The sequence below is a fragment of the Mixophyes fleayi genome, chromosome 3 (assembly GCF_038048845.1).
Source record: "Mixophyes fleayi isolate aMixFle1 chromosome 3, aMixFle1.hap1, whole genome shotgun sequence".
Classification (NCBI taxonomy): domain Eukaryota; kingdom Metazoa; phylum Chordata; class Amphibia; order Anura; family Limnodynastidae; genus Mixophyes; species Mixophyes fleayi.
In genome coordinates this window covers 335,677,878-335,692,236 of record NC_134404.1, presented here as the reverse complement: position 1 = coordinate 335,692,236, position 14,359 = coordinate 335,677,878, and the positions used below count along the sequence as shown (strand labels likewise).

The following is a 14,359-nucleotide window of genomic DNA, read 5'->3' as shown; positions in this document are numbered from 1 at the left end:
ATAACACTTAAGAAAAGTGGAGGTGTTGCTTATTCCAACCAATCAGATTCCACCTAGTGCATTCTAGAAAATGATAGCTAGAATCTGATTGGTTGCTATGGGCAACGCCTCCACTATTCTTGTCAACAAGTTTTACTAAATCTACTCTTTAAATTTTATTAGAATTCATTAAAATGATATATTTAGAAAGCAAAATATTTCAAAAGCGCAGTGTTGTGTTGTGTTGTATGTTAAAAATGAATAACGGCATCAGGTAACGATCCATGCTATTTATATTAACAAACCACAGAAAGATTTCTTCTAAATTGAATTAGCAATCACCAGAGAGTTACTTGCTCCTTATTCTGCAACTCTCTGGGCAAATTAATATTTCATATATCAAATATAACTGTAACTGGACTAATGCCAGGTATGGTTTAATAAAAATCTCCCAGAGGCCTCTTAACTTATTAAAACTGTTACACGTGTTTTGAAACCTTACTGATCTCACATTCCTAGTGCACTGTAAGGTGATGGATCGGCTCATGTTATTCACAATGGTTTCATTAATTAGTTACAATGTTTCCAAAATATACCCCAGCTTCACCCCGTGTAGATCTGCATTTGGCAAAGATCTCTAGAAATTATTTAGCACAGTGACCTTAAAGTAATTCCGAATGTTCTTTAACGAGAAAATTCTTTAACAAGACAAGAGTGTCGCTCAAGAGCCGACAGCAGCTTCTCCCTCCAGGGGGTAAATGTATCAAGCTGAGAGTTTTCCGGCGAGTTTGAAAAGCCAATCAGATTCTAGCTATCATTTATTTAGTACATTCTACAAAATGACAGCTAGAATCTGATTGGTTGCTATAGGCAACATCTCCATTTTTTAAACCCGCAGAAAAATTCTCAGCTTGATACATTTACCCCCAGATGTAATTATCTATATTGATGTATTTGGTACATTTCCATAAACGGTTTCTTAATGAAAGTGACAAAATGGCTACAAATACAGGTTGGGCAACTATCAAGAAGAAAATCATCAATGAACAGAAATAAAACAACCCCACAAATATAAATATTTTAAGGAGCAGCAAGTCAATTAATTTATGCTTAATTTATTAGCAGTTCTCCTTTATTTGAGGGTTGTTTTATAGCCCAATTTGTTTTGCAATTTCCATTTTTATTTGTCTAAAGTCCAAGGTGTTGCTAATTCTTGTCAAGTTAAATTCTTCAAGCGAAAAAACAGTAAAGTCGTTTTAGAAAGCGCAAAAATGTGGACGGCGCACCCAATGTTTGTTAAATGCACCAATTTTGTACAACACGCGTGGAGTTTGCACATGTCCATGGTATTGATAGAGTCTCTGGGGTGTAATACTTAGCATGTTTTGTTGGGATGACTGGATAAGAGCCATTAATCACTTAAATGTGGTCAAGTTGTGGAGAGGACATATATATGGAGTGTTCCTTGGTTTGTCAGCAACTGATCAGTCTTTCCCCCGGTTACTTGTTTTTTCCCCACGTCCTGGGGGTAGATGTATCAAGCTGAGAGCTTTCCGGCGGGTTAGAAAAGCCAATCACATTTTAGCTATCATTTGTTTAGTACATTCTACAAAATGATATCTAGAATCTGATTGGTTGCTATAGGCAACATCTCCACTTTTTCAAACCCGCCGGAAAACTCTCAGCTTGATACATTTACCTGGTGTTGAGAAGCCGGACTTGGTCTATACTTTAAATTGGAAGCCCTTGGAACATTCCAGTCAATTTTCATGGGAAAGAGCTTTCTTCAGGCACCAGTCTCCCAGTATAATAAAACATTCAACGTATACATCAGTCCCTGCTCCATTGGAGCTTACAGTCTAAATTCCCTACTGCGCACAAACACAATATTTTTGTCAGAAGCCAATTAACCTACTAGTACGATTATGGACTGTGGAAGGAAACTGGAGCACCCGGAGGAAATTCATGCAAACACAGGGAGAAAATACAAACTCCACACCGATTGGTCCATTGTGGGAACCAAACTCACAACCCTAGGGTTGTAAGGCAGCAATACTAACCACTCTGTCACCATGCTGAGAAGAATAGTCCCAATGTTACCTTGCTCGCATGCTTAATTTAGGACATAAATGAGGATAAACCAAGCAGTATTATATAAGTGAAATAGAAAAGTTGAAAATAATGAAGGTGTTGGTGGTAAAGTGACAGTAGAACGCACTATGTTTCTACTCTTTCCACCATGCCCGTTTCCAGTTGGATTCACCAACCAGCAAAACGAAGGTGGAAAAAAACGATCTTAACGCGGCACTTCCAAGAATCAGGATGCAGACATTGTCTTTGTTATGCGCGAGGAGGACAATTAGGCACGCTCGCGCTAAATGGAATGTATTTGACGGTCCAAATATTTTGCATTAATAAATTACCTTCATTTCTTAACAGTGACAGAAAGCAGGAAAAGTGAGGACAGTTACGTGTCCGTGAGTCTGCTCATAGCACGTACAGCGGCATGGGATAAAAATATGTCTAACATAGGCATCTTTTCTGTACCAGCCACAATTAAATGGGGACTTCACTTAAAAATTATGTTGCCTAATTAAAATTATTATACTGGGTAGCACGACCTACTGGAATAACACCTGATACTTGAAATAGCACTTCTGCCTCAAATTATCTGTTGAAGACACAGAAACAAGCTGTTGCTGTGGTTTGTAGCTAGTTTATCAAGACTGATATTCCTTAACAACATCTGTAACCATGGAAACAAATTGTGGCAGAAACTGGATGTTTCTGAGTTTTCAACATGTAATTTGAGGCAGAAATGCTATTTCATCATCATCATCATCATCATCATCTATTTATATAGTGCCACTGATTTCACAGCGCTGTACAGAGAACTCATTCACATCAGTCCCTGCCCCATTGGAGCTCACAGTCTAAATTCCCTAACATACACACACACAGACAGACAGACAATATTTCAATTATTGTCAGTTATTCCAGGATAGTTTTATCCAGATTAATTATTTTAATTATACAACATATTTTTTACTGAAGTTACCCTGTAAGTAATTCCCCAGAACCATAATTTTGTAGTTTGACTTCACAATCTGCCTGCACCAGTTTGACAGGAATCCCACATCTCTACTCTGTGCTGTGGAGGACCCTACTCCATCCACCATATAACTCTGAGTCTGTGACATCCTGCTTGCCTCCCTTCGTCGTCTCACACCATTACATCAGTCCTGAAATACTCTGCCCATCTGTGAATATCTGATACCAGAAGTTTTCTTGCCCCGCCCATTTCAAAACTGGGATCAAATGAATAAGCAGGAGCAGGTTGAACACAGAAAGTTGCGCTAACCGTAGTCAAATGCACCTTAAAAATGGGTTAAATAATTTCCTTTTGCGAAGCAATTGTTCACTACAAACTAATAAACATATCATTTATCATATGTTAATATTATCTTGCCCAGTTTTCTTATACTTTATTCAAAATAATATACATAGTTAATTCATAGCCATAAGTAAAGTTATTACAATAATTATATATTCATTCCAAATGCTTGCAGGGTTCATATTTATTAACGAGTTTAAGGTATCTGTCCTCGGGCAACACAAGCGGTAAATTAGACAATTTAATAGTACGGTGATGGTAATTTTCCGATTATAATTTCCCTTTAATACAGCTCTTTTAAAGTTTTCATATTGAGGTTTGTTTTTGTCAACAGAATTTATCACCAGAAATGTGCAATAATATTTCTAACACTGTAATAATTATTCCAATTATGAGAACTGGCACATGAAAAGTATACATATTTATTATTACCGGCAGATAAATGAACAGTCTCCACATGGTAATCTAAATATCCAGTAGTCTGATGAGCAGGCCACTGGCAATTAACTAAGGAGATCTGTGACGAATGGTAAAAAATAGTCTGTAAGTCTCATATTGTGAATATTAATGATTTTCTTGCAGGGTTTGGTGACTGTTGGGTCTATGTAACATTGGTGGGCAGCGTGTGGCAGTACTTAACGATCTATAACGTCGCTGATTGCAGCAATACAGAAAGTTGTACCACCGCTATTTAACAATACTTTCCTGCTGGGCCATCCTCTGGGAAAATCCCTCTCTGTGCCGAAACTTTTGTTGCAACGAAACTCTTGTTTCATTGTGAAAAGGACAAGCTTGATAGAACTGATGACTTCCCGCGCATGTGTCGATGTTTCGCCGTGCATGCGCAATAAAGCTTTCTTCCTCTTGATGAATAGAATCAGTATATAGAGCTCTATGGGGACAGAACTAAACAGAATTTTATTAAAAGAGCTGACAAAGCGTGGAAAGAGCGTTTTTCTGGCGCTTACACCGGGCGGCTCTTCAACGCTTTATAAATAGACCCCTGTGTATTATGTAATTGTGTGTCAAATTGCAACAGAAATTTTTCCTATGACCACAATTCCAACACTTAGGGGGGTATTCAACTGTTCGGCTTGACGGCCGAAAAACTTGCGCTCTAAAACTATTACCGTTAATACGGTAATTACTCGCTGAATTTCAGCTCGCAGCTTAGGGAGCTGCGAGCTGAAATTCAGCGAGTAAATTACCGTATGAACGGTTTTTAAGCGCAATTTTACCATATTAACGGTAATAGTTTTAGAGTGTGAGTTTTTCGGCCGTCAAGCCGAACAATTGAATACCCCCCTTAGTATACTGCCATAAAAATTCCAATTAGTATATGGGCAACAAGAAATAAATACAGACTTACATTAAAACTTGCAAATTGTATTATACCTAATCTACTAATTAATTTAAGAATCTAGACATATAGTTCACTTTGCCTGCCTGTCTGTCCTTCATATACTTTCTGGACAAGTTACCCAATTACCTGAACACTTTCTTACCCCTGCAGTTATTAGTACTTATCACCTAAGATCTACCTCCAGAGGATCGCTAATGGTTCCTAAATTCAATAAGAAATCTAAATGCTCAGCTTTCTCCTATTTCTTAAATATCCTATATGAGTCTCTTAAATCTGCCATTTGGCTCTTTAAACGTGTTTGTAATTGTAATCCTTAATGCTGTTTGTCTATAATTAGGTCTCTAATATATATGATGTATCCAGAACATACTTGACAACGTATGACTCATTATTTCTTCTAGATAAAATTCTTTATAATAAATACCTTTTCAAACATTTTCTCCCTCTATTTAAGGCAACTCGTGTTTCATTTTGTGTATCAAATGCAGTAGAACTGATAAAGTGCAAATGTTTTCTAACAATATCGGTTTAGGTCTGAATTTTGGAAAATAAGAATTCTCAGTTAAAATTCAGTGATAATTGTAAAAATTAGCAAAAATGTTGTCATTGTAGGATAAAAAAAAACCAATGCCTAATCAATAAATAAAATTAATGATAGTTAAGAAGGTGATTTGCAGCACCAGTGAGAAATAAACAAAAACAAAATGTAAAATAATACGCTAGTAAATGCTGGGTTTGTATTTAGAGAGAAAGTAGAGTAATGTTTTAATATGTCAATAAATGCTGAATTTGTGATATGACAAAAAAAAGAAGAGAATGTCTGTTAGATATACAAGAAAATTATAAAATAAATCAGATGATCTTCCTCTGTCACCGCTCCGCATCTGCTGCACCATTCTGCAAATCCCTTACCCTGACTCCCTGTGTCCTCCAGAATCAAATTCAAATTACTCACCCTTACCTACAAAGCCCTCAACAACACCACCCCTGCATACATCTCAAATCTCATATCAAAATACTCTCCCTCCGCCCTCTTAGAATTACCTCTGACCTGCGCCTTGTCTCGTCTCTGGTAACCACCTCTCACTCCCGCCTAAAAGACTTCTCCCGTGCTGCTCCCCACTTATGGAATTCTCTACCACGCCTAATCAGGCTGTCCCACAGCCTTCAAATTTTTAGATGCTCTTTGAAAACCCATCTCTATTTTAGAGGTGACCTTATCCCCGATAACACTATTCACACTAATTCACCCTCACACCTGTCGCAATCTCCACTCTGAGCCACACTCGCTCCTCTTGTTTCAGCTGTGCCCTCTTCCCTCTAGAATGTAAGCTCTCTAATGAGCAGGGTCCTCCATACCCTTTGTTTTCAAGTCTGCATTTATTTTATCTACCTTGCATGCATTTAGCTAAGACCACCCTGATCCACCCAGCTCCTACTAGCAATAGATGCTATCCTTCAATTCTGACGCACAGGTACCTGCGTTCGGGGTCTCCGCGAGTAGTCGCTGTCCTTGCAGCTGACACTTCTTCAACCCCCCCCGCTTCCAGGCTATGTGTGCAACCTTGGGGTGTGTGACCGCACAGACCCTCCATCCCTCTTGCTTGAGCAGCTTTGACAAAAAAATGATACTATGCACGCTGCCTAGGAGGAGGGTGACCATATTTCGCCAGCGCCAGTCCCCAAAGGGAGGCTCAGGCACCTTGTACGCACCCCATCCCGTTCTCTGCGTCCCTGTCTGCGCTTCCTGAACTAAAGGCATATTTGTGCAAAAGTAGATGCACGACATCACAAACCAGCAAGTACGGTGCGTCAGCCATGTTTTAGCATATTTAGAAATTACATTACTAGACATGAAATTGGTCAGATTTACCCTAAGTTCCAGAAGGCTTCCCAGGGTGAAATTCTTATCTCTCATTATCATTCGACCAATAGTGAAGTGTATAATGTCCCAGTGTCTGGCTTGAAGACAAGGATTCCTTAAAGCCACCACAATGGGTAAACTTTGTTTAAAATCCACAATGGATTGTTTCAGACTTGTGACAACAAAATTTGCTGGCAATCCTAAAACGAGACAAAGGAAACATCTGTATTGGTGGCAGATATAATCTCACAGTTCGAATACTGATCACAATTTGTACACAATAATGGATCATTACCTTTCTCTAGCATGAACAAGGTATGACTGAACCTATTGACATCTCGTTGTATCACATCAACGTTGAGGTTCTCAAACGAGGTGAGCCTCCACTCTGCGGACAATCTAGCCCAATCTTCTTTGGCTTCCCAAAGGAGCTTCCTCAAACTCAGCTCACACTCAACCTCGGAGAGCTCAGCGTTGACCATTGGGGCAGTGATGGTGGTCCCAGGACTCTTCTGCGACAGAAGCATGTCTACTAACTTTGTCTTCATCTGAGTGATTGAGCTACCAAACCGTTCCTGGTAGCTGGAGTAACACCGAGCCTTGTTGGCAATAACCTCAAACTCGTCTAAGAGGTTGTCAATGACCTCTTTGGCTTCAAGTGGAAATGTGTCATCTTCTAGAAGTATTGGGTTCCTCACCTAAAAAATAAAGACGTGATCATATAAATACACTTCCATCATAGCCAGAATTATGGTTGAAAACCAGTCAGTGTCATAGAGTCCCTCCATTGAATATATTGTGGAAAACCTGTTATCTCAAGAATAAATTCACAAGGAAGAGCCAGTAATCTGCAAGCTAAGGAACTGTATTTGAAACTTTAATGGACGTGGGATATAATGGCTATCTGTATTTATAAGAAATTGAATTGTTAATTAACTTTACAGGACCACTAAACAATACTCACAATTTGCCTTACATTAAGGAATAACAATATCCATAAATATGTGTGGAAGTTCTTATACCATGTTGTCCCTGCTGTGAAGCTGAGTGCAAGCTATTATTCTCTGTTAACAGGTATAACCAACTGACAAATCCCCCCAACCTATTAAAAACAGAAATTGGTACTTTTTAGGCCGCGCCCACAGTCCAACAAATCCCACCTAACTAATGAGGCTCCAAGCCAAAGTCATGAGGAACCACCAGTTTTTGTCCATGGAAGTCCCAACTGTTTTGTAGGCCACTGACAAGAGGCTGCTCAGTGTCCTCCAGTTGGATTACTGACAGGAAGTCTGCTCTGTTGAGGAAAATCTCGTCCCCCATCCATATATTTTACATAACGGGAAATAATTGATAAGGTACTGAAACTTTTACATATATATTTGTGAATGATATTAGTAGATATTTTATAAAAGCCATCTTGCATTTTAGATTTATTGGGGCTTTAAAGAAGAAAATCTCTTGACAACAATACAGTAAATTTGGGATTTAAACTCTTCTTCATATAACTAGAAAAATCACAATTGTCTAATACCTGAGGTTCTTGTAGTTCAGCACCAGTAATAGTTGTTTAAAGAGAGTTAGGGGGCTTAATTGAACAGTTATTTAAGCTGCCACAGAGGACTTGAGTCATTAAGGGACACAAAACGAACGTATTGTGCGTTTTATTTAAAAACGTACATAAATCGGACATAGGCACGTCTGTATTCAACAAGGAGCGGATGCAAAAGTACGACTGCTGCTGAATACGGGTCTAGGTCCGCTCTGCTCTAACAGACAATACACTGCAGGATACTTCCAATACATACCGGTATGTGGAATATAAAGTCCCAAGAGAACCCACAGAAAAAAACAAACAAAAAAAAACAACTATTAATGTCACCTGTTAATAACATAGGGCCTGATTCATAATGGACCACTGGCAAGAAATTTCTTACTTAAGTCTCTTGACAAAACCATGTTACAATGCAAGGGGTGAAAACTAGTTTTCTATTTTGCACATAAGTTAAATACTGGCTGTTTTTTCACATAGCACACAAATACTTGATCGCTTTAAGTTTGTACTGAAATTTAAAGTTGATCTAGGACTTACCCTACCCTAACTATAAATCTCTCCTCACATTTTATATTTACCTCCCCCTCCAATGCAACATGGTTTTGCCAAGGTGCAAAGTTACTCCTTTTTTTCTGCTTTACTTTTCTTAATGAATCAGGCTCATTAGGTTCTCTTACTTTAACCAGACTTTCCAGTGTTAGAAGGTAAAACTCCAATAGAATTGTTTAATTTTTTTCCCCAATCCATTATTGTCTTTCTTTAAGAACCAGTCAATGAGCCTCCGTAAATAAACTGAGCACATAGGCTTTACGGCAGACTAGATCTCAGGCTGGCCCAACTGGGTTCAAAAAAGTTAAACAGAGAAAGTAATCCATTTGTGGTTGGATCTCCTATTTTGACAAATCAGCAATGCGCTAATCACCCACCTCGTTACCTCTGTCCTACTAACTGGTGATAACTTCCTGCAGTTCAGCACGCATCAACATGCTTAGCTTGATTATCCTACTTATATCTTGGAGCTATAATCTACTTACGAATGCAGCTTTTGCCATTTGAAAAAAAAATCAGAACTTGTGTCGCACTGAGAGTCAGATGCAGAAAAGTTAATCGAAAAAGCGAAAAAACCTACTTTGATCTTGAGTTCCATTAACTCAAAGTGCAGGTCTGAGATATACTTGTCCAAATCCCCACTGAACCGAATGATGTCCTCGTCCTTTTTAGCCTCGCAGAACAGAACGGCTGATTTCAGCTGCTGGAAGCTGGGAATAAGGCTTTGATAGAGCGCGGTGTCTTCTGAAGAAATGTTTATGCCGTAGTCTTTAGCGACTGAATACAGCTGGATGACCGTGTTGTACTGCTTGTCCAAGGACGGGAGCTCGGACGATACCTGTCCGAGAAAGGTCAGGTGCTCCACAAATTCCTCCACCTGTTTCAGCTCCACGTTCAGTCTTCGTAAGTATTTATGTATGACCTGGAAGAACGTAGAAGTATACTCAGAACGAGGTTTAATAAAACATTAGTGAAAGCGGAATGAAAGAGGAAACATGCATGCAGAGTTATCATGTAGAGGAAATTATATATATATATATATATATATATATATATATATATATATATATATATATAGACACACAATTTTTAATGCTACAAACAGAGAGAGTGCTATCATTTATTTTTTCCATATGCCACTACGTCAGCACAAATAGGAGATATACTAAAGGATAAGCCTAATTATTGGATTATATGCTATTACTTTACAAACAGTGTTTTCTCTTAACGATTACATGGTACAGTAACTAGAAACTTAGATACTTAGAATGTGACGGCAGATAAGAACCGCTTGGCCCATCTAGTCTGCCCATTTCTTAACCTATGATAACCTTAAACACTATTTGATCCTTAGTTCTTTGTAAGGATCTCCTTATGTCTATCCCAAGCATGTTAAACTGCTCTACGGTATTACTCTCTACCACCTCTGATGGGAGCTATTCCACTTATCCACTACCCTTTCTGTGAAGTAGTTTTTCCTCATATTTCCTCTGAACCTACTTCCCCCCAGTGTCAGTGCATGTCCTTGTGTTCTAATACTTCTCTTCCCTCCAGTGTCAGTGCATGTCCTCGTGTTCTAATACTTCTCTTCCCTCCAGTGTCAGTGCATGTCCTTGTGTTCTAATACTTCTCTTCCCCCCCAGTGTCAGTACATGTCCTTGTGTTCTAATACTTCTCTTCCCCCCAGTGTCAGTGCATGTCCTCGTGTTCTAATACTTCTCTTCCCCCCAGTGTCAGTGCATGTCCTCGTGTTCTAATACTTCTCTTCCCCCCCAGTGTCAGTACATGTTCTAATACTTCTCTTCCCCCCAGTGTCAGTACATGTCCTCGTGTTCTAATACTTCTCTTCCCCCCAGTGTCAGTGCATGTCCTCGTGTTCTAATACTTCTCTTCCCCCCAGTGTCAGTGCATGTCCTCGTGTTCTAATACTTCTCTTCCCCCCCAGTGTCAGTACATGTTCTAATACTTCTCTTCCCCCCAGTGTCAGTACATGTCCTCGTGTTCTAATACTTCTCTTCCCCCCAGTGTCAGTGCATGTCCTCGTGTTCTAATACTTCTCTTCCCCCCAGTGTCAGTGCATGCCCTCGTGTTCTAATACTTCTCTTCCCCCCAGTGTCAGTGCATGTCCTCGTGTTCTAATACTTCTCTTCCCCCCAGTGTCAGTGCATGTCCTCGTGTTCTAATACTTCTCTTCCCTCTAGTGTCAGTACATGTCCTCCTGTTCTAATACTTCTCTTCCCCCCAGTGTCAGTGCATGTCCTCGTGTTCTAATACTTCTCTTCCCCCCAGTGTCAGTACATGTCCTCGTGTTCTAATACTTCTCTTCCCCCCAGTGTCAGTGCATGTCCTCGTGTTCTAATACTTCTCTTCCCCCCAGTGTCAGTGCATGTCCTCGTGTTCTAATACTTCTCTTCTCCCCCAGTGTCAGTACATGTTCTAATACTTCTCTTCCCCCCAGTGTCAGTACATGTCCTCGTGTTCTAATACTTCTCTTCCCCCCCAGTGTCAGTACATGTCCTCGTGTTCTAATACTTCTCTTCCCCCCAGTGTCAGTGCATGTCCTCGTGTTCTAATACTTCTCTTCCCCCCAGTGTCAGTGCATGTCCTCGTGTTCTAATACTTCTCTTCCCCCCAGTGTCAGTGCATGTCCTCGTGTTCTAATACTTCTCTTCCCTCCAGTGTCAGTACATGTCCTCCTGTTCTAATACTTCTCTTCCCCCCAGTGTCAGTGCATGTCCTCGTGTTCTAATACTTCTCTTCCCCCCAGTGTCAGTACATGTCCTCGTGTTCTAATACTTCTCTTCCCCTTCCAGTGTCAGTACATGTCCTCGTGTTCTAAGACTTCTCTTCCCTCCAGTGTCAGTACATGTCCTTGTGTTCTAATACTTCTCTTCCCCCCAGTGTCAGTACATGTCCTCGTGTTCTAATACTTCTCTTCCCCCCAGTGTCAGTGCATGTCCTCGTGTTCTAATACTTCTCTTCCCCCCAGTGTCAGTGCATGTCCTCGTGTTCTAATACTTCTCTTCCCCCCAGTGTCAGTACATGTCCTCCTGTTCTAATACTTCTCTTCCCCCCAGTGTCAGTGCATGTCCTCGTGTTCTAATACTTCTCTTCCCCCCAGTGTCAGTACATGTCCTCATGTTCTAATACTTCTCTTCCCCCCAGTGTCAGTGCATGTCCTCGTGTTCTAATACTTCTTTTCCCCCCAGTGTCAGTGCATGTCCTCGTGTTCTAATACTTCTCTTCCCCCCAGTGTCAGTGCATGTCATCGTGTTCTAATACTTCTCTTCCCCCCAGTGTCAGTACATGTACTCGTGTTCTAATACTTCTCTTCCCCCCAGTGTCAGAGCATGTCCTCGTGTTCTAATACTTCTCTTCCCCCCAGTGTCAGTACATGTCCTCGTGTTCTAATACTTCTCTTCCCTCCAGTGTCAGTACATGTCCTCGTGTTCTAATACTTCTCTTCCCCCCAGTGTCAGTGCATGTCCTCGTGTTCTAATACTTCTCTTCCCTCCAGTGTCAGTGCATGTCCTCGTGTTCTAATACTTCTCTTCCCTCCAGTGTCAGTACATGTCCTCGTGTTCTAATACTTCTCTTCCCCCCAGTGTCAGTGCATGTCCTCGTGTTCTAATACTTCTCTTCCCTCCAGTGTCAGTATATGTCCTCGTGTTCTAATACTTCTCTTCCCCCCAGTGTCAGTGCATGTCCTCGTGTTCTAATACTTCTCTTCCTCCCAGTGTCAGTACATGTCCTCGTGTTCTAATACTTCTCTTCCCCCCAGTGTCAGTACATGTCCTCGTGTTCTAATACTTCTCTTCCCCCCAGTGTCAGTACATGTCCTCGTGTTCTAATACTTCTCTTCCTTTGTAGAATGTTTCCCTCCTGCACCTTGTTATAACCCTTTATTATAAGTTATAATCATGTCCCCCTTAACTAGACCAAAGGATCTCGATTGGATATTACCTACAATCATTATTTCAGTGTACCAGTTTACAATTCAGGCAGTCATTTTGTGGACTGAACCAAAATTCAGCCTAAGAACTAGTGACATTACCGAGGCATAAGACATTTAGTGAATTAACGTCTGCATTCTCCTGGTACTGCCAATGAAATAACTGTCAGATACACTTTAAAGAAGAACAGGCAATGTGCTCAGCATAACTTTGGCACATTTGCGCCACACTGACAGTTTGACGCATTTTGCACTCCCAGTGTAGACATTCAAGATTCTATTGCAAAAAAAGCGCACTTATGTGTATATGTGGGGAAGTGCAAATATCTCAAGATACGTCCTACGCAACAACAGTAGTGTGTCTGTGTCGGGCGTACATCAGTCATATAAAGGTGTATACTTACACCTAATGATAGCGTATAGAAGCAGCTTGACATTGTTAGTAATAAAAGTAAAAATCGCATTACTGAATTTGTACAGGGAGTTGGGTGATGGGGTGTGACATCCCTGTCTGGTGTCACGCTCCAAGCCTCTCACTAACATGGAGGATCAACTGGCAGCATCAGTGCAGGGAAGAAGCGCACGTGGTAATACAGAGGTGGATTCATTTGCACTGTGAATTACACATTGTCAAAGGCTTTTATTGACAATTACATTAAGTTTATGCAATGAGTTAATATTTGCAGTGTTGACCCTTCTTTTTGAAGACCTCTGCAATTCGCCCTGGCATACTTTCGATCAACTTCTGGGCCACATACTGACTGATGGCCGCCCATTCTTGCCTAATCAATGCTTGGAGTTTGTCAGAATTTGTGGGTTTTTGTTTGTCCACCCGCCTCTTGAGGATTGACCACAAGTTCTCAATGAGATTAAGGTCTGGGGAGTTTCCTAGCCAAGGACCCAAAATGTTGATGTTTTGATCCCCGAGCCACTTGGTTATCACTTTTGCCTTATGACAAGGTGTCCATCATGCTGGAAAATGCATTGTTCATCACCAAACTGTTCTTGGATAGTTGGGAGAAGTTGCTCTTGGAGGATGTCTTACGTGTTGCAGGAACCTTGAGCCTCATAATCAGTCCTGATCTAAGCTATTCGCTTTCTAAAGACCTCAACGCTTTGGTTCACTGCCGTTCACCTGAACCTCTGCATTTATCATCCAATAGTCCTGCTCCACTCCACGGTTCCATCTCACCCTGCTCTAATCCCCCTTAGAGGACCACGACCTGCGGCTAGAGAGCAGCTAAGTCCATATTCCCTTGCGGGGATCCCTGGTGAATACCTCTCTACCGTTAGACTCCGAACCGCTCTGGGGGTAAGTCTATCTAGAGCGGGGCTTCAAGGCCTATTCCAAACTCAGGCTCCGTGACACCCATGGGGACAGTAGCCATCTTGTGTGACAGCACAAGTGAGGGGAAGACATGAACAACAAGGAAAATGGCTGCCACAGACAGTCCTTGTCAATCAGCACTAAAAACCCCACTAAACTTCTCACAGCGTTTAAGCAAATATTATTATACAAAATGTTAATGACGGTTTTCAAGGAAAATGGTAAATTCTTCAAAGGCAAGATTTGATTACTTATGTTTTATTCATAGCCCAGTGAATCGAGTACCCTATAACATATGTTAATACACTCAGCTAATATATTCCGCTCCGCCACAAATCGGCTAAATTAACACCGCTGTTGGGTTCTATTATTCCATTAA

General features: G+C 40.7%; 1 protein-coding gene across 1 annotated transcript in view; it reads right to left on the bottom strand.

The window, feature by feature from the left end:
• The window catches only part of DNAH14 (dynein axonemal heavy chain 14), a 182,769-nt gene that overhangs the window by 117,496 nt on the left and 50,914 nt on the right, over positions 1-14,359 (bottom strand). Inside the window, exons 18-20 of the mRNA XM_075200978.1 lie at positions 9,282-9,623; positions 6,896-7,298; positions 6,610-6,800 (exon numbers count right to left, since the gene is read on the bottom strand). Coding sequence (XP_075057079.1) covers positions 6,610-6,800; positions 6,896-7,298; positions 9,282-9,623 — 936 coding nt within the window. The remainder of the gene's footprint in view (positions 1-6,609; positions 6,801-6,895; positions 7,299-9,281; positions 9,624-14,359) is intronic.